The sequence below is a fragment of the Hylobates moloch genome, unplaced genomic scaffold (assembly GCF_009828535.3).
Source record: "Hylobates moloch isolate HMO894 unplaced genomic scaffold, HMol_V3 SCAFFOLD_24, whole genome shotgun sequence".
In the NCBI taxonomy this organism is placed as follows: Eukaryota; Metazoa; Chordata; class Mammalia; order Primates; family Hylobatidae; genus Hylobates; species Hylobates moloch.
The window spans coordinates 29,867,221-29,892,843 of NW_026652299.1; the positions used below are offsets into that span (position 1 = coordinate 29,867,221).

Sequence of the window (25,623 nt, forward strand, 5' to 3'; positions counted from 1 at the left end):
ATAGCCTTAACCTGTGCTTTGGAACAAAGTATTGAGAGATGGAGTGAGGAGGGTAAGGTAAGAGAGAATTGAGGCTGCTTCTTTAGTTGTATGTCAAAGTGCCATGTTTTGGGGTATCGTTTTCTGAGTTCCAGCATTGGATATAGAATGCTAGGTTGATAGCGTTTTACTTTCAGCATTTTGGATTTCCTTTTTTTTTTTTCTGACGAGTAGTTCATTGTCATTCTTGTTGTTCACATATCATTCATGTTGTTCACATCCAAATAAAGGCTATGAAGTACAATGTTAGTAGACCACATAGCTTTTGTGCTGTGTGTTCTTTTGCTTAAACTTCACAAGGAAATATGAAAAAGAACAAGATATAAATCTGAGTTGCATTGTCTGCCTCCTGTAACAACAATGAAATTGTTGAAGAGTAGAAAGCTGTAGAAATTTCAGACTAATTACTAGCCAATTGGGTGATTTGGAGATTTTTTTCCTTCCCCTTTTCTCTTTCTAGGCTTCTTTTTTTAAAATCTGTAAAATGGTGATAATGATAATGGAAAGTGCTTAGCATAGCGACTGGCCTCAATTAATGGTCACAATTACTTCAATAAAATCCTTTCCTTCTGAAAGCAGATTGTCAGTTATCTTCCATTCCTCAGTGATTGTGGACATTAGGAACATGGGAATTTCATTGTATTGTTAACTTTGTAAAGCTTTTAGGTGTCATGCCTCAGGACTTGCTAGAATTGCTTTATTCATAAAATGTTTAAGAGGGATTTCTTTTTTCTTTTTTTTTTTTTTTTTTTTAGAGTCTCCCTCTGTCACCCAGGCTGGAGTGCAGTGGTATGATCCTGCTCACTGCAACCTCTGCCTCTTGGGTTCAAGTGATTATCCTGCCTCAGTCTCTCGAGTAGCTGGGATTACAGGTGCACACCACCATGCCCAGCTAATTTTTGTGTATTTTTAGCAGAGACAGGATTTCACCATGCTGGCCAGGCTGGTCTCAGACTCCTGACCTCATGACCTGCTTGCCTCAGCCTCCCGAAGTGCTGGGATTACAGGTCTGAGGCACCTCACCCGGCCTAAAAGGGATTTCTTAAAGAATAATGTGAAGTATTTCTGAAAACAAACAAACATGATGCAGGATTTTCACCCAAGTCATATTTCATTTGAAATATGTGAGAAATTAGATATGTTCTCAGTACGAGTTTGTGGAGTAACAAATACGGTTTTCCACTGAAATTCCGTGATAACGCAGACCTCACTGCCTCTCCTTTCTTCTCTGCAGACCTTTGCAGGAAACATGAATGCTGACAGCGTGGTGCACCACAAGCTGTTGCACTCAGTGAGAGCCCGATTTGTTCGCTTTGTGCCCCTGGAATGGAATCCCAGTGGGAAGATTGGCATGAGAGTTGAGGTCTACGGATGTTCCTATAGTAAGTACTCACATGTGCCTTTTACCATTGCTGAATGTGAGTGGCACTGCCTACATAACATCAGTTTATCTACATTGAGATTGACAATCATCTTATTTTAAAGTTGTTTCTAGACTTTCATATGCATATTTAAAAATGTTCAATTCAACCCCAAAGTAGAAAAAACATTCTATTTCGGACTGAAGGAATTTAGTTGTGATGGTGTGATAAAGGCTCAAAGAAACATTCAAAATTAATAACTCTTGGGGAATCAAGCAACCATTTGTCCTTTGCAGTTGAACAAAATTAACTTTAATTCTTCCCCGGAAGTGGCATAAGGTATTATAAAGTCTTCTCTGCCCTGCTTTCCCAGAGCTATGAGAGAAAAACATTCACCTTCTTGACTTGTTCTAGAAGATGAGGAGAAAGAACAACTAAATGTACTTCACAAAATGCTTTCTCCTTGAAATGATCTCCTTCATTCATTCATCTGTGAATTGTTTGTATTAAATTTGAAATTAGAGCTCTATCTTGCACACAAAGATTATAAAGATGGGTAGAACTAGTGATCACTCTAAAATAAGGTTAAAATTATTCAGGGAAGGTTCCCATCCCTATAATTCTTTCCTGCAGGCTTTATACTGAAACCCAAAATTGCATCATAATAAATAGTTTTTCTGCCGTAAGCAGTAACATATTCTGCTTCTATGCTAAAATTCAATGACCCCTATTGCATAAACACATTTGATCACTAACACTTTCATCCAAACTAGTTCAGTAGATTCCTGTTTTGGGCTGTAGGAATTCTTAATGAGTGACATGTCTGTATTGTTTTCCATAGTGAGATCAACTGAATGCCTGTATCAGAATCAACAGGAGTGTTGCCTAGAAAATGCATTTCCCTCGCCCCATCCCATACATACTAGATTATAATTTCTGGAAATGGAGACCCAAAGAGCTGAATGTTTACAAATTCTCCAAGTAAACTATGGATATAGAGTGTCTGCTAAAAATAAAGCCCTGCACACAGGGAATTTACTGGTAAAATGACTGTATTTATCTTGAACAAGCACTTTCAGAAAGAATGTGGTTTAGAACAGATGCATCAACAAACCATTAGGCCCAGGAGGAATTGCCTTCCACTCCAAACTTTGTATGATAAAGCACAGAACACCTACAAGGGTATATGTGCCCTATCCTGGAATGTCTGGGGCATCAAGCTTCTCTTGTTACCTCCTCTTTGATAACAATTTGTCACTGTTAGGAGGTTATTTTAAAATATAGTATGAAGCTTTTATGCTACAATTAAAAGTTTGTTAATATTATTATGCCAGCCATCTATTTTGATCTAAGAATCTTATTACTCTTTAACATGTCCTTATCCTTTTGCTTTTTCTCAGTCCGTTCAGTTGTACTTCTTTTTCATGCCCATTGTTCACCCACACTGTGCTTACACAGAAAGAGTCACAACATCGAGTTAAATCACAGGCTGCAGGGTTGAAAGATGTCTTTGAGCAGCATGTTTAGCATCTTCTGGTGATGGACCCCTTTGAGAATCTGATAAGAAACACTGTGCTCAGAAAAATAATAACAATAACATGTACCTTTTCTACAGCATGAGAAGGTTCGGAGGTCTGCTGAAGCCCAGTTCTAAGCCAAGGAAAGAACTCCTGACTTTGTGATAACAGAGTCTACCTTTCTCCATGTAGGCTCCAGGTCTAGTGCATCCTCCAATGGGATAAACTGCCTTCAGGTCAACCTCTCCAGTAATGGGAAGTTAACAACCTTGGGGAGTTGTTGGACACAGAATGTCTTTCTCTATGATGTGCCTCAAGCAGGAACCCTATAATCTTCAATCACTAGTGCTATTTGGGAGAAATAATTTAAAAAACGAATACATTTCTCAGTTTGTATCTAAAACCAATGGATTAGCATACCTTCTGAATCCAGTTCTCCCTTTCAGCATCACCACCATGTCTGGCTAATTTTTGTATCTTTAGTAGAGGCAGAGTTTCACCATGTTGGCCAGGCTTCTCGAACTCCTGATCTCGTGATATACCCAACTCAGCGTCCTAAAGTGCTGGGATTACAGGGGTGAGCCACCATGCCCAAGTTTGACTCAATTGTTTCTATAAACATAAAATCTTATTGTAAGCACCACCAAACAAAACAACAAAAGCCCATGGCCCTCTTTAGCAACTATCTCTCGTTTTCCTCCTCTCCTCTTCACAGAGTGGCTTCTCTCTAAAACTTCTCTTTAGTTGCTCTCCCTACCTGCTCACCTCCCTTCACACTGCAACTGATTCCAATCAATGTTGAGACATTTGATGGGCAGTTTAACATGTCAACTTGGCCAAGTTATAGTCCCCTATGATCCAATCAAACACTAATGTAGTTATTGCTATGATATGCTTGGTGTCTACCATATCTGACTTTAAGTAAAGGAGATTATCCTAGGTAATCTGAATGGATCTAATTCAATCAGTTGAAAGGCTTCAAGAACAGAACTGAAATTTCCCTGAGAGACAGGAAATTTTACCTGCGGACTACAGCTTCAGATCCTGCCTGATAGTTTCCAGCTTCCCCTTCTTGAAGGCCTGCCCTATGTACTTCAGGCAGGTTTAACCAGACCACAATTGTATAAACCAATTCCTTGCAATTAATCTCTTAATATATATAAGTATCCTACTGGTTCTGTTTCTCTAGGGAAACTCTGACTAATACAGAATGTTCTAGAGAAACTACTTTTCTCAAGACCACCAGTGATTTCCAAGAAGCCAAATTCAGTGGACACTTAATGTTTCTTAATTCACTCAAGCTCTCAGCAGTATTTCATTCAAAAAGCTATGTCCATATTTTTAAAACCTCACTTTTCCTCCTGTCTCACTTGCTAATTGGCTATCTCAGTTCTTCTACTACTTTTCCATGTACATTCTATGCTTTGCTGAATTGATAGAGTTTGGTAAATTTAAACACATCTATGTGCTGGTCACCCCACATCTGTATCTCATGGCCTCACCTCTGAGATGATATATGCAGCATCCTACTTGATATTCCCACTTAAAGTATAATAGGTATATCAAATAGAATATAGCAGAATGGAACCCTTGATTGGTGGTGCCCTCAGCAACCTGCTCTTCTGTAACACTCCACCCCATCTCAGTAAACTGTAGCACTCTCCATCCACTTGCCTATGCAAAACTCTGGGAAGCAGCCTTGGTTCTTCCTTCTCCATAACTTCAAGTCCTGTGTAACTTATCTACAGCCCACAGTAACTCTATCAGTTCCTTCCTCCAAAAGGTATCCTAAATCCATGTACTTCTCCCACCTTTGTGAGTAGAAGCCTCTGACAGTTCTTACCTGGAGTTGTTAAGTAGCCTCCTTTCTGGAGTTCCTGCTTCCACAACACAATCATTCCAAAACCATCTTTTACACAGTCACCAAAATGTTCTTTGTAAAGAAGGAATGGGCCTGGCACGGTGGCTCAAGCCTTTAATCCCAGCACTTTGGGAGGCCGAAGCGGGTGGATCACCAGGTGGGGAAATCAAGACCATCCTGGCTAACACGATGAAACCCCGTATCTACTAAAAATACAAAAAGTTAGCCGGGCACAGTGGCGGGCGCCTGTAGTCCCAGCTACTCGGGAGGCTGAGGCAGGAAAATGGCGTGAACCCGGGAGGCGGAGCTTGCAGTGAGCCGAGATTGCGCCACTGCACTCCAGCCTGGGCGACAGAGCAAGACTCCATCTCAAAAAAAAAAAAAAAAACGAAGGAATGAAAGCATGGCATTCCCCTTATTGATTCATGTGAAATAAAATTGAGATTTCTTACTGGCAAGTAAAAGTCCTTGTTGAACTATTGTTCCCAGAATTTACAGGGTTGACTCCTTCTGCAAATGTGATTCCTAATTATAATGTCACCTCCTCAGAGAAGTCCCCTCTGACTGTTCCTCTAAAGTCACCTGCCTTCCTTCTTGTGCACCCACCATTAGCCCATGATTATATGCCCACGGATATGTGATGTGCTGTCATTTACTTTGTGGTGTCTGCCACAAACCAGAATCTCATTGGCTGGGTTTGCTTACTTCTTTCTTGTTTGCCTACTCTAGTACCTGCACAGGAAAAAGTACCATGAGATCAGGCACCTTGTCTACTAACAGCCAGCATTTAATTGGCACAAAAAGACAGTCAGTATTTGTTGAATGAGTACATAGATATATCAATCCAGCCTCATTCTCTCAGCATAGGCAACCAGGTTCATCTGGAATTACTTGGTTTTAATAAATCTGTTGTAGTTTCTAAGAAATTACTTTTGTTTCTATGGGCTTAATAATTTTTTCAAAAGTTTAGTTGAGTATGTTGCTAAAGATTGGTAGAATGCTTGCAGCTCTATAGTTTCTTCAGACTTAACTCTCTACATTTTGGAAAAATTAACATATTTCTTCCACTAATTTATTCATTCAGTAGATACCATTTATTTAGCCTTTAAGATACCAGGCATCTTGCAACACTCTAGGAACATCAGAAAAAAATAAGACCTTTTTCTGGACTTTATCAGTCTTGTATTTGTACTTTGAAACACTTTTCTTGTGATTACATGTCATCAGTTAACTGTGTGATTGTTTAACATCTGCTTCCCCTGACTCGACAAGATAGCTTTCCACAATGCCCTGGATTGTCAACATTGCCAAATGTTGTAACCTGAAATTCTCTTGGAGAGAACACATCCTAATGAATCTTCTAATACTGAGATAATTTTTTTATTCACAAAATCAAAGTTAGCAACCTACGATTCCTGAGCATATGCAGCTCCATGTACGAAGTTTAGCTGTTGACTGGGCCAAGAGCTTCTGGGCTAGCATGCTTCCAATCCTCTATCCCTTACCTGTGTTCTCAGACCTAGTTCTACATAAGAATCACCTTGAGACATATATGCTTTTAACATACCTACGCTGGCTGCACTTCAATTAGATCATGATCTCCGGGTAGGGTCTCCTGTGCTTGTATAAGCATTTTGTTATTGTTGGTTCTAGGCAAGCATGATGAGGAACAAGAATTTAAAGCTGTTATCTCAAACATCACTTCATTCTTAGTCTGCACTGTCATTTCTATGTCTGTGATTGCTAATCCTAAGGATTTTAAATGAAATCTGAAAACTTGAGAAGTCAGTATAATGTTAAATATATGGGCTCTGAATTCAAACCACCATAGAAACTTGACTTCACCACCTACTGGTTGGGTAATTTTGGGCAATCTTGGGTCCTCTGTGGAAACCAGTTTCCTTTTCTATGAAAAGAAAGGTAATAATAGTATTTCTTCATGCATGTAATTGTATGAAATAGTGCTTTGCATAATGTAAGCACCCAAAAAGTTTTAGTTATGAGCATCATTACCTTCGTCAGATATTTAGGCTGCTCACTAAACTTCCCTATATATTTTTTTCCCATTCTTATTCAGGACCACATCTCATCTGTATCTCCAAGGAAGGTCAGCTTTTTTATATACCAGGTCCCAAAGGATTTCAGCACCTTCGTCAGGCCATCTGGGGTCTAGGCTACCTGAAGTTCTGTCTTGGGGCTTCCGTTTGAATTTCTTTAAATATGAGAAGCTAATTAACTTTAAAAAACATTATAAATTCTGATAAAGTATAATGATCTGTCAGGCTTCCCAGTCTCATTACGAATTACAACCATCATTTTATACTTCAGGTCGCCTCCGTTCCACACAAGACCTTGCTCCTATTTGGTTAATTACTGGCAAGTGGTATCATCCAAAATTCATCACCCTCAGAGCTGAAGTCATATTCTCCTTCCCCAGATAAATACTCTTGTCATTCCAGCTTCAGCTGCCCTCTTTGTTGCTGTTCTCATCATCTGGGGTCATTTGTCATACATGGTAGAGACTACACAGTTGTAAATCTCACCTCTGATATGCTAAGGCCCATACAGCCCTATCACAGGGAACTTCAGAAGGCACAGTTTACAGCTCTGTCAGCCCTCGAAGTGGGGAGGGACAGGATGGCAGCAGTCAGACCTGGGGCGTTGGCAGTCCAATGTGAACTTTGATTCCCACTCTGTAAATCATAGCATTTTTAAGAGTTGGAAAAATCTCCAAGATGCTAGATTCATTGCAGCCCCTCATTAGATTTAAGAATAAATGAAATTTCCTACCCTTCTTTCTCTTAGTTCCTATAGGAATGACTGAAAAATCTCTTCTATGAAGAGACAAATGTACACACATACATGGAATAACACTTAAATAAAAGACACTGTGATCTTCCGTCTTAAATCAATGACTTCTTTATAACTTTTCTGACTGGTTGAGGATCTGAAGGCTCCTTCAATAGTCAACAAACATTACCCAGTAGGCTTCCTCTGCTAGGCTTCAGAGATACAAAAATAAATAAGACAATCCTTGCCCTTTAGGAACTCACAGATTTTCAGAAGCTACAAAAGGTAGATAAACAAATGCTCATAAATATGGAACTTTAGGAAACCAAGTCTTTGGCAAGGCTTGCAAAGGAGGAAAAAAAATACACAGCTAACATTGTTTCCTGATGAATTAATGCCCTGCTGCCCAGTATGTGGTTTGACTGACGATATTGCTGTGATTCCTGTGACCCATATGCTAATGGAAGTGATTTTAAAGGAAACCTTAAAAGGGAAAAATGACCAAGTAGTTGGATCAACCACTTTATGCAGCAGTAGGTTTCCACAAAAATGCCAAGGCCTTGCTTCCTACAATTTGTTTTGCATTTACTCCCTGTTGAAGTGGTCACTGGAGTGATTGACTGTGACTCCCCTCTGCCTCCTAGCACTAAGGGGCTTAGTCTGTGCCCAGGTAGAATCATTAACAAAGACTGTTCACCTTCCCTTAAACATAAAACCGTACTAAATCTTTTTATAAAAAAACAGGTCAGCTACTGTAAGGGAGAAAAATAATAACTATCATCTCTAATTTTGACATTGCTATTTAAATGACTCTCATTGTATGAACATCCTTTTGGTGGGCAATTGTGTTAACACTGTGGCTTAAGACTACTGATGATGGTAAAAGTCTGGAAGCAGCTTGTCATTGCAGGATGCTGCTGCCACAACACGGGTTGATCATTCCTTTCCTTCTGTGAGTTTGTGACTAAGATTTCTGAAACCTCATCCCTGTAGTGAAACCTTTTGCTAACCTGCCTACACCTTAGTGGAGTGATCACTATCTTCTCACTGCCCACCATGCACCTCTTACTTAGGTGACCATATGTCCCAGCTTGCTCCTTAGAGTTCTATTCCATGCTTGTCACCCCATTTCATTATTTATAACTCCCCTTTTCAATCCCACAAGTCCTCATTAGGCTAATAAGTTGTAGGGACCACCATAATGCTTCCCTGTACCGCATCTTACAGTCACACAGTGATGCATTTGCTATGTTGCTGTTAGGGTGTTTGAGTTCCTGGGTGGCATGGCTCATGTCTCTGTTATCTTTGTATTTCAGACCTCAGTACAGTGACCAGAAGGAGTACAGAATATGCTTAATACCTGCCAATGAATTTAGGAGTAACGAATAAAACGATATCTACTATGGGAGTTCCCTAAAATGAGTACATTATTTTTGTGTAATCTTTGTCATTATTCAACAGTCCAGTTGAACTACAAATTTTAGGTGAACACAGAAAGACATCTACACATCTGAAATATCTTAAAACAAAACAAAAGAAAAAAACCTAAGCATTATGAGAAGGCGAGTCTCACTGTCAGAGCTAGAATGTATTTCTGCTGAGGTTACGAATGGAATTCAGAGTTTTGATTTTTTTTTGTACTATGATTGTTTTCATGTTTTCTTCTTGAAACTTATCCTGTTTTTTCACATGCTATCATGCATAGGAATGTCAGAAATTTTGAAAGAAAAGCTATGTTAGGAGTTGTCACAGTTAGCTTTGGAAACTTTCATCATTTTCATAGTTCATCTGAGGTGATCAGAGTTACTGATAAGGCCTGGCAAAGTCACAGAATTGGTGGAGGAATCTGTGCAAATTTGAGCTGACTGTGGAAACCTTAGTGGTTTGTGGATTGCTAGCCAAAGCCTTCGAGTCTTCAGTGCAAGAGTACGGTCTGAATAATAATCATTTTTCTTATATAATGCATCATGACATAAGCTTCAAAATGTAATTGTATTAAAAATCATGTTTACTGTGAAAAACTGAAGAGTGCAAGTGGGACTGATTGTCTCAGGGTGAATGGATAGCTTCTCCTGTCAATGTTGAGCTTCGGCTTTCTGGCCCGTGAGGAAGCTGACTCCTTGTCCCTGGCCCACACAGGAGCCCAGCTGGCCCACTTGGGGATTCAAGCTTGGAATCTTCTATTCAGTGAAGCCCTTTTTTTAGCTGGTTTGTTGACAAGCTACCAACATCCATCAAATATGCCAGCATATGCCTCCGGAACTCTGTCTTTCTCAGAAAACAAGCTGTGACAGCCAGGTCAGCAATTATGGGCCCAGTGGGAAGTCGGCCAGTGCTGGCATTCTCAGTACTCCAGGATGGGGGAGTGCACGCTGGCTCTGCCTTGACCCAAAAGGAGAGGTTGTGCACTATAGGGCCTGCCTTCATTCTAAGTACTCTGGAGCATGATTGGCGTCTCCTTCATATTCTAGAGAAGCCTGCCAGTGTATCATCATCTTAACAAACCACGAATTGAATTGAATTGAGTTTGTAATAATGGGATCTTAAAAATCGATTTTGAAAAAAGGGGAAGAAATTGTCCACTCCAGGAAGTAAATATCTAACAGCTGTGTTCTGGGTCACTGGCATGGTAGATAAAATAGAGAACTCTGAGGAACAGATATCAGGTATTAACGTGAAGGAAAAAAATTCCACAAGGACCACATTAGGGTTTTACTACCTTGGCAAGGCACAACAAAATTGGGTAATGGGGGTAGGTAGCCAGGATTAGAATGCAGGCTGACCATGCAAGTAATCTGATGCATTTTCTAAAACACAAAGAGCTCTTTCTAAAAACCCAAACCAATCATACATTTTCCCTACTTTAAATGCTTTAGTAGTTATTTCTCCATTGATATCAGGGTCACATTGAAACGCATATTATTTCATTTTATTTTATTATTAGTAGTATTTTTTTGAGACAGAGTCTCCCTCTGTCACCCAGGCTGGGGTGCAATGACACAATCTTGGCTCACTCCAACCTCTGCCTCCCGGATTCAAGCAATTTTCCTGCCTCAGCCTCCCGAGTAGCTGGGATTACAAGTGCTCACAACCACGCCCAGCTAATTTTTGTATTTTTAGTAGAGACAGGGTTTCACAATGCTGGCCAGGCTGGTTTCGAACTCCTGACTTCAGGTGATCTGCCCGCCTCAGCCTCCCAAAGTGTTGGGATTACAGGCATGAGACACTGCCCCTGGCCAAACCCATATTATTTTATTTTTAATTTGACCTTCCATCATGAGACTCCAAACTCTAGTTCCAACCTGTTGACTCCCCACTGCCCTTGGCACCATAGACTTGATTGAGCACAGAGTTCCTCAAACCTCATCAAGAAGAGCAGCCACTGAGAGGGCTCCTTAACACACCACTTGCTGGGTCCCGCACCCAGTTTTTTATTCCTTAGGTCTGCAGTGAGGTCCTACATTCTGTACTTCTACCAAGCTCCTTGGTGACCTCAATGCTGCTGGTCCACAGGGTGTGGTTCCCTTCAGCAAGTCTGACTCTTGATAGATCCTAGATGGGACCCTGCACTTTGTCTCTCTCCTCCTTGCCTTGAACTTGCAGCTCCTTCCTTCTGGTGGGACTGCCCTTCCCACTCCCACTCCCTCCTTCTATTCTCCTATTCCCACCACACCCCCACCTCACCAGCCTGACTGCCTCTTATGTCTCAGGACTCTGGAGAAATATTGACCCTGCTTGGACACCCTCCTGACCCTCTGCCCCTCCCTGGAGAGAGTTCAGCGCTCCCTCAGCACACAGTGCTCACCTCCTTCCGATGGATGTAGAATTGTGTGCTTGCTCTCTCCAGCTTAGTGCTTGAGAGCAGGGACATCTATAGAGCTTGAATGCAAGAATGCATGAGTGAAGGAAAACCACAAAAATAAAAAAAGATAGAGGGTTTGAGCTTCGGGAAGCTGGTGGGGATAGAGAGGGCATTGTACCTTTACCATAAGGAAGCCTCCCAGGTGTGTACGTGGTTTCCCTGCTCTCCCAGAAAGGAAGCAAGCGAAGGAGCAAGTGCAAAAGAGCAGGACCCCAGGCAAATTCAGAGCAACATTTAAGGAAAAGAAAACTTCTTAATTAACATCATCCTTCCCTTCTTTAAATCAGCAATCAGCATGTTTTTTTTTTTTTTTGAGCTTTGGTTTTTCCAGTTTACAAATGGGGAAAAATATGGACCTTTCAGGGCTATTAAGAACATTAAATTAGGTGTTGTGTGCTAATTAGTTCCTTTTACCCCTGGGGAATGGATTCAGAGAAAGAAATCTTCACAAGTATGTTAGAGAAATTGTGATAGAGAATATGGGAGATATAATCAGTTTTATGTTTCTGGTACCTTTAAAACGAAATCTGAAGTGATCACGTATTTCCCATCTGCAATAAAGAGCCCGTGTCTACCCTCTTTACTCCTTTCTACACATTTTCCTTTTAAAAGAGAATCTGCCAAGATGCTTGTATGACACAAATAAAGATTTTGATTTCTATAACCAGGCCTCATGCCGCAAATTAAGTTCCAAGGAGATATCCAGAAAAAGTGGTTATGATACTACCTCATGAGGAAAAAGCAGCATACAATAATTTATCTTTTATTAACAGCAACCTTATAACCATGTGGGTCTTTATTATTATCATTTTAAATCTGCTTTTCCAAGTGAAGTTGGGAGTGCTGAGTATTCCTCCTGTCTGGGAAGGAGTATGAAGTATTCAGTTGAGGAAACCTTTAATCCTTCTTTGAAAGTTTTAAAAACCTGTTTCTCTATCTGGGAAATGGCTGGAGCCTGTTGTGTGCAATGTAATTAATATTGCAGAGGTGCAGAGTGTTTGGCTGAAATCTCTGAGAACAGCAAAGTGTGGCTCTTATTAGGTACTGGTGGTGGTCGGAAGAAACCTCCCGCACCCCCACCAGGCTAGTTCTGTGCTCACTAAAGGCCGTGCATCCTCTCTGCACCAATAAGCATGTGTGAGTCATACACGATCACAGCTCCAGTGGCTGAGCAAGGCCTGCAGAAGAAACTAACTCTTCCAGTGTGGATGGTCAGCTGGCTCTGAATGGTGAAATAGATGATGCCGCAGGAACTCGGGGACAGTTGGGCAGCAACACACTTGGGCATAGGCACCTTGATGGGTCACAGCTCATTTCACAAGTGGTTCTGGATGGCATACCCCTCCGGGTCCAGTGCGAGGCTCTGAATTAATGTGGCAAACAGTGTACATCTGGCCCTCAGTGCATCTCATGAGATGCACTGATGTGTTGGACAACTGGACCATAAACCACTGAGAAAACAGATGAGCATCTAATCCAATTGCGAGGTGCATTATGAAGTGAATGGCAAGGTGCTTAGAGGGAGACTAACAGGGATGGAGGAGCCCTTAGAAAAAGGGCCAGGTGGGAACCAACTGGTGAGCTGAGCATCATGGTCCGAGAGGGCAGCGCATGGGAAAGAGCTCAGTGGACTCAGCGTGGGTGGGTCAGACAGGGTATGTTTGAATCCTGGCCCTGGCATTTGCTCACTATATACCTCTTTGTCTCTTTGTGCCGTGTTTTTCTTATTTGTGAAGTGGTAATAGTAATAGTATTTTCCTCAAAGTTTAATTGATGTGATTAAATGAGTTCATGTGCAAAAAACATTTAGAGAATTGCAGGGCTTGTGATGTGGGCTCCACACACATTATCCTAGCCCCACACATACATGCATATGCACATACACTAAAATCACAGCATGCCTGGAGCAGTGTGAGGCTTGAAGAAAGGAACAGAGGATGAGGTGGGAGAGGCGAACAGAGCAGGATCATGTGGGGTCCTGGAGACTGAAATTAATTCTCAGGGCAAAGCAAGTTCACTGAAATACTTTAGCAATGCTGAGGTGTGATGTTCCTTATGTTTTTAAAGTTAAAAAATGTGTCAGGTGAAGGTGGCAAAAGTGGAATCTGGGAGGCAGTTCTGAAACTATTAATAGAAAACAGAAAGCAGGCAATGATGATGAGGGCGTGAGTGCACGCCTACTCAGTGTGATGTGAAGGCTACTGAATTCCAAACCCAAACAGAATTTTTCACACCAAGTTCTTGATAGCATCTTTATGCCATGCTTGAAAATCTTCACTACTGAGTACTTTCTTTCTATAAATAAGGAAATGTGGGGATAAAATGTTATTGAATGCCTTTGTATTTTCAGGTCTGAGATTGCGCAATTTTCACAATGACTTTGAAGGTAGGTTGCTATAAGCCCCATCATACAGATAGAAGAACTGGAGCTCAAAGAAATCAAGAAAGTTGCTTCAACCAACCCCCGCCCCCAGGTAGTAAGGAGCAAAACCAGAACTGAAACCCAGCTCTGTTAGACTTGTTCTACTGATTGGTTTAGTTTTCTCTAGGTCTCATGACAATGTGGAGATGTGTTTTCTTAAGAGATAACCTATGTCCCTTTGCCATCAACATTTGTATCCTCAGTTAACTCACTAGACTAGGCAGATATTGGAGGGAATGGAATGCAGATCATAGTAACAATGATGAATGGAGAGGGAGGTGAGTGAGTGAATGGACTGGAGAAAAGAAAACATTTGGAATTCAGCACTTGACCCAAGAACTCAGGCCTGCATGAGGGGTCCTGGCGGCCAAGTACACTGGAGTATGACATTATAAAATGAAGAGGGATGGGGGAAATAGCAGCAACATAATGAATATTTATATTTACATAAATTTCTCCATAACCATTGCTTGGACAAAAAAGTGTCAGAGAGAGAGAGAGATAGATATAATTTATTAATATAAATATTATATATAATTTATTTATATACATATTATGTATAATATTTATATTAATAATTTTTTAATAAATATTATATAAAATATTTGTTTATATAAATATTAATCCAAATTCTCTCACTGCATTCTTACAATCAGTTGTAAGTGTAATTGAATACATTGTTATGCATCATTTTACAAGGATGGCAAGTGAGGCCCATAGTTTTGACATAAACTTAACCCCAGTCAGACACTTGGTGAGTAGTAGAGCTGCTCTATAGAGTGCTCCTCTCCTTAGTTTAATGTCTTTACCAGGGAACCAAAGGCAAATTTCCTCCATGTGGTTTTACTTCACCACACATGGGACCCCACGTGCCATGTTCAGGCTCTGTGCTCAGTGCTGGTGCTGGCTGGGAGATGAAGAGTATAGTGGTGGTATGAGTGAGTGGACATGATGTATACAATTTGTGGATGGTGACTCTCATATGGCATGTGATAGCAAAAACAGAGGGGTGTACCCAGTGCTAGGGAAACCCAAAGTTGAGATGCAATATCTGTCTATGGGGGTGGGACAAATACAACCATGAATAATAATGGAATTGAGTTACTGCTTCAAAGACACACCACGTGCGGTATGTCTCAGCTTGCAAGAAATGCCTCAGTGGGAACTAGAGATCTTTCTGCCCCTTCTCCATCATGCTGGCCTCCTGCAGTACTAAGATGCACCAAACATTCTCATGCCTCTGGTCTCCCTCCTGGAGACACTGGGTCCCTCCTTTCCCTGGGGTAATTCCTACATATTGTTAAAGGCCAATATACCACTCACTTTCTCCAAGAAACCCTGTCTGAATCTACCCGCTTTGAACTGAGTCAGTTCGGTGAGCATTACTGTGAGCATTAATCTCTGCATTTGCCTTTAGAACCTCTGTGGGACACTATGTGGTCCTTCTACTCACTGCTGGGCACTAAAGGGACTACCTAGGACACAATTTCTACTCCACAATCTGGTACAGTGGCAGAGTAGAAGCAATCAGAAGAGAATATTAATATTGTGTACATTGTGATGTATGCACTCTGCACACACTAATTTCAGCTAGAGTGTGAGAAGCCAAAACATGACAGAACAAGAAGCTTCGTGCTACTTTGGCATCCCTGGGAAGTAAACATCTGAATCAAAATGGAAGAAGAAGCATTTGGGGTAAGAAGGTAGAGTGCCAACCAGTAGAGTGGCCTAGATAGGAACTAAAGGATTCCTGTTATTTCAGTTACTACTAATACCTCTCCTATCTATTATTGATTTAACACAAATAATATGCCACCCACAATGAGTTCACATTGATGTGTCATCACTTTGTAAGTCTTAGCACATGTACTTCTCCAAGCAGTTTTCTCTAATGGATATAATTATCTTCATCCTATAAATAATACAATCACCTTAGACCAAGGTGACCCAACCAACAAACTATGGCCATCACAGTTTAGAATCCACTATCTTCTCTATACCACAGTCCTCACTATTCCATGAGTGGTGGCAGCTGTTGGTCTGTGGCCCCACTTTGGTCTGGGTGGAATCCTAGCTGAGATAACAGTCATAAGTGCATTGATGAGGTAGGGAGGGGAGGTGTTGAGAAAGGTGGACATTTGTGAAAGTCTCTTTGTATATGGACAGTTTCTTTGTAAAGTCTAGGTTTCCATCAGCAACCTTTTGGTTAGGACACTTTATTCCATATAAATAAATTGTGAAATTGGGTTTTAAAACTAATTACAGAAAAGTATTATTTCATTTTCCTTTTCATTTGAGAACCACAGATTCACAAAGAATGTTTCTAGATCCTTGGAAAAAAAATGATCATTGTGTATGTTCAGACTGAGGATTTTAATTACATGCTGAATAACAGAAAAATTGAGTTTTCTTAGGTACTCAATTTTAAATAGAAAATCCCACCCCCTCCACATAATCACCACAATCCCACCCACAGAACATGGTATATAATGAATCAGTTTCAATTTATAATTAAACAGTCTTACGTTTTTCTACAATAACAGCTCATTATAAAAGTTTTTGTAATTAAAAAATAGAAAAAAAAACCGTGAAAATAACCTAGAACAACACATTCCAAATAGAATCTCTATTCGATTTTTGGCATAATTTGTCAGATATGTTTACACAAACCTGTTACATAAGTTTATCTAAATCATGGTTACTCGACCTTCAACTTTTTTTGCCTGGACAATAAGGAATTGAATGTTTTGTATAAAAACACTAAAATGATAAATATCACTAGCACAGATAAGGCAGTTATGGCAGGAATGTAATACATTTGCCCTCTTTGTTCAAATAAAAAGTCTTCTTTTGCTGAGTATTTTTTTCCACTGAACCCAGTAGAAGCCTCAGAATCCTTCTCAACACAGACTTCTAGGGAGACAGTACTATGTGGAGTTGTCATCATAATTATATCTATTTTTCATCTCTAACGTTGTGTCTGAGATAAGGAGATCAAGTGGTTCTGACTGTCAGGAAGACAAATCAAGAGAGATTATTCTAAGCCATCTGACATAGTAAGCCAGACGTAGGTGCTTGTGGTGTTCTCACCTTGTCTCCTCCAGCAAAAGCTGACATATCACTAATGAGAGTTTTTACTTCTAAACTGATGATCAGTTCACTTTTAGTCAGTGTGTGGGGATTACTTGTAAATGAATAATTCCCTTGAGTCTAATTAGGTTGGTTCTAGTCTACATGTTTCCTGTTGAGACCAGACCTGGCAGATCTCAAGAACATTTCTGTGAACTGGACATGAACTAAGATGGGAAACGGGAACAGCAGTCATGAGGATATGCACTGATTTTTCTCTCCCGCTCCTTTTTTGTTCCCAGAATCAGACGTTGCTGACTTTGATGGCCGAAGCTCACTTCTGTACAGGTTCAATCAGAAGTTGATGAGTACTCTCAAAGATGTGATCTCCCTGAAGTTCAAGAGCATGCAAGGAGATGGGGTCCTGTTCCATGGAGAAGGTCAGCGTGGAGACCACATCACCTTGGAACTCCAGAACGGGAGGCTCGCCTTACACCTCAACTTGGGTAGGTTCAGACTTCCCCTTCCAATGCCAAGGGATGGAGAGCTCCTTTCCTCCACAGGTCACAGTGTCTGACACTTGCAGTGTATCTGGTGGAAGTCTCTGGAGCACAGTATAAGTGATATTTATTGGTGGGGATAGAAATGTTTAAGGCATGTATAGCATTCTTTGACACAATATAATATTGATACGTAGGGAGAGTTGCAAACTCATTGTTATGTATTTATTGACCTAACTACGTATTTATCCATTTAATTCTCTTAGTAACTCAAACTCTAAAAAAGCTTTCACAAGTTTAAGTATATACACATATTATAAGGAGGCTTGCTCAGAATCTATTCTATTAGGTACATATAAGAAAGTCAAGTTTCAGGGGGAAAATGATGGAGAAACATTTTTTTTTTTTTTTTTTTTTTTTTTTGAGACGGAGTCTTGCTCTGTCGCCCAGGCTGGAGTGCAGTGGCGCGATCTCGGCTCACTGCAACCTCCGCCTCCCGGGCTCACGCCATTCTCCTGCCTCAGCCTCTCCGAGTAGCTGGGACTACAGGCGCCCGCCACCACGCCCGGCTAATTTTTTGTATTTTTGGTAGAGACGGGGTTTCACCGTGGTCTCGATCTCCTGACCTCGTGATCCGCCCGCCTCGGCCTCCCAAAGTGCTGGGATTACAAGCGTGAGCCACCGCGCCCGGCCCGGAGAAACATTTTGGTTGCTCTAGGTTATTTTGTTGGAGAAGAGGGGATCATATGTATGAAGTGAAAAATCTAAGTTTCTAGGTATTCCCATGTCTTTTAAGGGAAACTCTTTTCTTTAGGTGCCGTCACCATTCCAGGGTAAGCCCCAGACTCACCAGATTCCATTAAACTTAGTACAGAATGCCCCCCTGCCTCCACACAGTTAGGATATGGCCCCCCACTGTGGGCTGGCGTCCGTCAGGGCCTGTAGCACTCCAGGCAGGTCGCGTTCATTGTGACCAACTTCTTATCCCAGAGAAAGAGGAGAGAGGCCCAGTCTCCTGTACATGATCAAAGGCACTTCTGAAGGAAGGGTAAGCTGAGTGCAAAAGGCAGGAGCACAGTTCCCAAGGATGCAAACCAAAAAAACGCTGTTCTATAGAAAAAAAGAAAGAAAGAAAGAGGTAAGCTGAAAAAAAAGTAAGTGGCCGTTTTTCATAAGAATGACTCCCTGCCTCCCATCTGATATTTACTAATACTAAAGGGAGAGGAAAATAGTTATCTTTTTGTCTTCACTATAAAATAGTAAAGAAGGAAAGAAATTGCAAAATGTAATTTGTAACCCCAAGTTGCATGGAAGATTGACAAAAAACCACAGTTAAATACATTTTAGCAATTAGCTGGAGAGATATAAGGATGAATGTTAGTGCCACAAAAACTAAATAATATAGGTCTTTATTTTGAGGCACTTCTGAGGATCTTCTTGGGGCCCCATGGTGACTATAGGCAGGGGTAGCAGAAAGAATCTCTAGATTTCAAAGTTTAACTCAAAATTGACACCTAATATATTAGATATACACACCAAAATACCTTTAAAAGTAGAATCTCACCTAGAAGAGAGTGGTAAAAAAATTTGCTGGTAACCTCATTGGTTGTAATTACCATAACTAAAGAAGCAAGCATCAGAGCTTTCTGAATGTTGGGTGACCAAATACTACACAAACATGCATCAATACATTAACTGGTTTTCAGTTTTCCAGAAAGGAGATCGGATGAATTAAGTAGAGCCTCCCAGTTACAAGTGGCTCACACAGCATTGTGTGTTGGGGGTACAGTTACTATTACTTATCAGTAGTAAAGCAAGTGTCTTCTACTGGTGACATTGTGAAATATTTCAGTGACTACAATTTAGATTCCCATTTCATATATGGCATTTCATATCTAAAATTCTGCTCCCACATACAAAATCTAATGTTGTAAACCAGATACATTTGTGGTGTGAATGGTAGAAATAGCATAGGTGTGGTCATGTAACAAGTTTTGTTTTGATTACAGATGTGCAATCAAATTATGTTTTCTATTTTATGTATTATGTGGTTTATTATAGTGAATGTCTTCTGAGCCTCAGTTTCCTTATTTCTAATCTGGGGATAATGACTTGTCTTGCAGAGTATGGACATGAAAACCAAGAACACTATAAATACATTTTCTATAGCAATGAGTAAACATGGACAAATGCCAAAACAGAAGCTCCATATTGCTTATTTATTCAAACATTATCAGAATGCCTCACCCTGCACTATGCTGGCTTTTCTGAAAATAAATGGAATATTAAGATAAATAGCACCTACTGCTCACTATGTTACATAGATGGCAGGATAAGTCTGTCTTCCCAGTTTCCATCTTCTCTATATTTCCAATCATGGTGGTGATTAAGTAAAACCTTACTTGATGGAGGATTGAGTAGCAAGAACATATTTTATCTATATTCTGCATAGTTTTAAGATTTCTTCATCTTTTTTATCTGTCTCTGCAGCTCTTCCCTTTCTATCAGTTTACCACGGTTGAGTGTTTTCTGTACTTATCAGTTTTAAGCAGTCACCTAGGATACTTCTTAAATAGCATAAGTTTCTAGATTCCTCTTCTAGAGAAACACTGCCACAGATTAGTACTTTAGTCCCTCCTACCTCATTACAGCTAGAAGATCTCTGGAAGCACTAAGCAAAGGGGAGTGGTAATAGCTTTGCTTTGCCCATAATGGGAAATCTATAATGTAGGTTTCATAAGCACCAGGATAACACCTTGTTCACTTCTGTATCTCTAGCCTCTAGGAGAAACCCTTCCTAAAGTAGGTGCTTGAGGCAAATTGAGTACATTAGAATCAGGGTTTTCGTCTCAGATTTCATTATTCCTGTTGGGCTTGTTCACCTTCGAGCCTGCACTCCTGACTTCTCCATGATCCACCACTCTCTCTGACAATGGGGTATATTTACAGAATATTCACAATGTGGTAATGTCCAGTCCAGTCCCCAAGGAAGACCTATGGCATAAGTATACATTAGCCCCAGTTTACAGATATGAAATAGTAGGCTCAAAAAGGATAAATTACTTGTCCCATTTACACAAATAGTGATTAGTGTAGCTACTATTACCATCTCCAGGTGTTTTACTATTAATTTTAGATTATAAAATATGTATCAGTTTTAGAAAACCTGAAAATAATATAAAAAAAGGAAAAAATCCAAATCCTACAACCTGGTTATCTCTTTTATTAACATTTAATATCTTTTAAATATTTATCTTAGTTATTTATATGAATTATTTAAATATTATTCTAAAATACTGTTGTTTTCCTGTTGTCACATAGCCTCAAAGGGGAAAGAGTTTATAACATCCATGATCAGGTTTGTTATTTTAAAAAAATGAATCAGAAAAGCAAGAGAAAGACAGGAGAGGTGAGAGAGACAGAGAGAAAGAAAGGCAGGATCCAAGTTAATGGGTTAAAGACTAGTGCTGGTCAAATAAAGGAGAGAGTTTTGGTTTTCCCCACTCCAGTTTATATGGACATTTCAGCAGTGTCTCCTTTAGTGACAATTCTTCATCTGCAATGTGTATTCATTTTCTAATCAGTTACTTGCAATTCAGAAATTCAGGCTAAGAGTGAAGAAGTTCAGCACCACGGTCAGCTGCTCAGGATGGCACTGGGGACATATATAGTGTGCTGTTGTTCTTTTCTAGTGATGCTCTTTGATGAGTATCCAATTTACATTACATAGTTACCCTAACCCTTACTGTGCCTGGCTTGGGTAGAGACAGTTCTACGGCAAAATTGAACTATGTGGTTCCTCTTTGCCTACTTTCTTAGAGTAGAACATTGATATTTTTCCAGAACTACTAAATGGGAAAGAGATTTCTTCTTTCAATCCATAAGGGGGTTAGATATGTTCCCTTTCTCACTTTTTACACATCTCATTCAAATTGCCCGTGGCAATCTGCCCTCTGCAGAATTACAATAGTCTGAACCCATTCATGCAGTTAGAGAATCAAAGAGCAGAGATATTACGTGACAAGAGAACTGTTGTAAGAATAAAGAAGACATCAATAGTACATGCAGGTCAATCATCCTTACAAGAGCCCAGTGCCTTTTAACTGAGGCAGGATGTTTATGCAATCCCCAGTATATACAGCTGTAGCAAAGTGAGACTCAAGTGAGACTCCTAGAATAGAACAAATGTCTGAGGAGCACTTGGGGGCCGAGTACAGGGTTCAGGCGCCAAAGCATGTGATTGCATAATCAACCACTGAGATGCCAGAGAAAGTTCTTTGCATCCTCCAAAGAGTCAAATGAACATTTAATTTGGCTCTTTTGAAACTCAGGCATTTTAGTCAGCCAACTCACACATATTTATGGAATGTTTATCATCTTGCTCGAATTGTACTAAATACTATAAACTTTTTTTTTTAGTTGCCATTTTTTGAGAGCCCACATTTAGGCACTGCATTAAACATTTAAAATACATATTTTATTTAAATTACACAACAATCCTACAATCTATATCCAAACCCATTTACAGATGAAGTACTGCTGGTCAGTGATTCCTAGTCAGTGGCTTAAGGTCACATAGCTGCAAAGCTGTAGATATGGGATTATAGCCTTATCCAATCCTACCCCAATTCTCTGATGTTAATAACTAAAATGTAATAAACTTCTATAAAACAAATAATAAAAATTATAAAACAATTCATAAAAATGTTAAATATCAGGCAAACAATATGTATGTGTTAAGTTCTGAGAATGGAGAGATGAGGAAGGAACAGAGGGATCCAGGATCAACCTTGAGTAATCTGGAGATTTTATTATGGAGAGGGGATAAAAACAGGTATTTCATACAAAGAATCAATAGGATGAAATGCATCACATTTTTCATAAATTCTGTCATTATGCAATAAGAATAGGTTAAACAAATACAGTAAATCAGGCACTGAGTTCTGCACTGGGGGTTAAAAGTTGGATTTATCAGTCTCTATTTTCAAGAGACTGTCAGCCTGGCAAAATAGTTGTTTCTACTTACCTTTTAGCTTGGTTATATTAATTGGAAATACAATAACTATGCATCATCGAAATCATAAAACAAATGTATTAAGATAATGTTTTCGAAGATAGCAAAGTCACAGAAGACGGACACAAGTTAGACACCAGAGTAGAGCAACAACTCCTAAATCTGGAGAGTGTTTTTAGTCAATACAATTTAGAAATTTCTTAACAACTAAGGACATGTGTTTCATTGCTTTAGGGAAACATAGAGACTTGCTCTGGATTGAGAGTCAAGTCCATTGAAATCACATTGCTTCGTGTCCGTTTCTTATTTTCTTCAGGGCTCTCACTTGAATACTTAGGAGACCATTCACTAGCTTTGTGTATTGCCAAACAAAGTTGAAAGGGGGTACCTTTATAATACTGGCTGGGACAGGGAGGTGAAACTTGTCTTATTATTCTGTGTCATGTCCTCCCTTCTAGTGTTGCCCCATTTTACTTTTCTAAAGCTCTCTGTTTTCCAATCCATTAAATTCCTTTGCAAAAGAATGCCCTCCATTCCTACTAAGCTACATAACTTACATGCATATATGGGAGATACAGATAGTAAGAGCGTAGGAAATGAGGGAGAATCAGAGTATCCATTTTTCCACTAAGAGTAGTGGAGAGAGTTTTAGCTTTGGAGTCAAATAGAGTTGGGTTGTAACCCCAATTCTTTGAGTCCTTAGTTAATCTTGTGGCTTGTTGGAGACTCACCTTTCTGCAGGGTTATTATAGTCAGGAATAATTATAACAACACATGTGAAGTGTTTAACTTGTGTGAGAAGCTTAAGAAACACAAGTGAATATCGGTGTTGATAATCTGACAAATTAAAGGTGGGTGGGAAAGTTGATTCTGATGATCTGATAGAGGCAGTCATGAGGGAATTCACATGAGTGGCCACCTATTTTATCAAGAGTAAATCAAGCCCTTTTCAAGAATGACTTTTTTTTTGTCAAATACAATCTTAAACACAAGAGTTCCCATCCCCCTTTTCTCAGGCTGTCTGAAATCCACAGATTATGAAAGTTAAAGTGGCATCCATGTTTGAACAGTTAAGATAAGACCTAGAAAGAAGATTTAATCAAACAAGGCATTTGGTTGAAAATACCGCAACATGCATGCCCTTTACCAGAAAATGTGAGTTCTAAGTAAGGGTGAAAGAATGGCATGCTTATCCACAGCATCTTGGGGTGGAGGGAGGAGGATAAACAGGTAAAGTTACACATTTTCTGAAAACATTTCAAGCTTCCTATAAAAATTGTTATATTTCTTAGGGCCTTGGGTACTATACATATTATTTTGTTTTAACTATATTTTAAACCACATGAAAACAAGTTTTTATTTCATTAGAAATAATTATTTCCCTTATCTATGTCTGGCCCTAAAGTTAGTTTCTGTCTAGTTTTATTGTTTTTGTCCTTCACAATTGCCCATGAAAATTTTTATCTTTGTCTTAAGAAATTAGAAACTAGTTAAAACTAGTAATTGAACCTCAAATGCCACTGAGATAAAACTTAAAATAGATATTCTAAGATCAAGAGTTTGATAATTTCTTGAGAATTAAGTGTTTTGTGATCTCTAATAATGGAAATTTCTAGGGAAAATGAAATGTTTCTGAGGACTACCATCCTACTCTTCTCATAAATACAATTCTAAACATCCTTTTTTAACGAAGAGCAGAAATTTTTTTCCCAGTTTTTTAACCAAACCAAGTTTCACTAAACTTGTTTTGATATAAGATATCTGAGTGTTGGTATAGAATAACTAATGGAGAAAGAGTGATGAAATTTATCCATATGTGCTCCTTTTTGGTTAATTAATAAGTAACTTGTAATTCCCAAGAGACTCAATAATTACAATCAGTGATATATATTCTTCAACAAATATACTATGCAGTGTGAGGATTGTGTTTTTAATGAAGTTTATTTTTCTCGTTATCCAAAATAGTTATGCTCACTCTAAAACACAGAGAAAAGAAAAAAAAAATGATTATGATAAAGGCATTCTTCAGTTTTAACCACACATAGTGCTTATTTGTGCCTTTTCTAGAATTGTTTTTAGTCTAGATTTTGTATTTTTGTCTTCTGCTCATGTATATTTTAAATCAGTATAGTCTAGTTATTGAGTATTCTATTTATTAAATATTACTTTTAATTTTATCAAAAAGGGCAGTCACTACTGAGTATACTTTTGAAATAATGTAAATATTTTATAAATATCATTTTGATGGCTATTTAATATAATACTTTGGTGAGTCTACATAAATGTACTAAGATTTTTTTTCTCCTTCCAAATTATTGGACATTATATCCAATTTTTAAATCACTGGCCACTTAAAAATTTTTCCACAACATTTCAGCTTGCTCTTTTAGAATACATTTACAGAAAGTCGATTACTGGGCAAAAAGTTGTGAACAGAAGTTTAAGTCCCTTGATACTAACTGAAATGTTTCTCCATAAAATTGGTGGGACTCAATTTTGCATTATCTTTGGGCATATATATATATATATATTATATATATATATGCACTAAGTAAATGAACAATGTAAACAAGGAGCAATGCTAATCCACTTTTGGGAAAAGGTCAACAAATTGCTTTAAGTATTCATAAAAATTTCATGAGCTACTTTGCATAAAATGATGTGTGTTAATTAAGTTTATGGTTTCATTAGATGCAGTAAGTGAAAGGTAGTCACTATTTATTTAAGAAGTACTTTTATTTTCCTAAAGTCTTAAAATTATAAGGAGCAGAATTGTTGGATGCAATGAGAGTGGCAAACTTTCTGAGCCACAGTTAAGACCCAGGAGAGAAAGGGCTGACATTAGACCTTGAGGAGGGTAAAGGTAAAGTTACTGATGCTAGCTCTGCTTCCCACAGTGGAGATGTTCCTGCCCACTGAGATGGTGGTGATGATGGTGGCAGTGGATGCAAGAAGGGTATAGTGAGCAACAACCAACATAATCTACTACTAGAAGCTTTAGGATTTGAAGATCCCAATCATGTACTTAGAGAACTTTGATCCAGTCAACATAATAAATACCACCCTATCCAATTTACTAGTGTTCTCCTGCCATTTTAAAGTTATACAATCTATTTCACTAAATAAGGCCACTCAAGGATTTTAAAATAGTGGAATTTAGACAATTTGGTAGCCATCTCAAAACATAA

General features: G+C 39.2%; 1 protein-coding gene across 1 annotated transcript in view; it reads left to right on the forward strand.

Annotated features, from left to right (window-relative positions):
- The window catches only part of CNTNAP5 (contactin associated protein family member 5), an 879,440-nt gene that overhangs the window by 375,587 nt on the left and 478,230 nt on the right, over positions 1-25,623 (forward strand). Inside the window, exons 4-5 of the mRNA XM_032145556.2 lie at positions 1,274-1,421; positions 17,224-17,427. Of these exons, the coding sequence (XP_032001447.1) occupies positions 1,274-1,421; positions 17,224-17,427 (352 nt within the window). The remainder of the gene's footprint in view (positions 1-1,273; positions 1,422-17,223; positions 17,428-25,623) is intronic.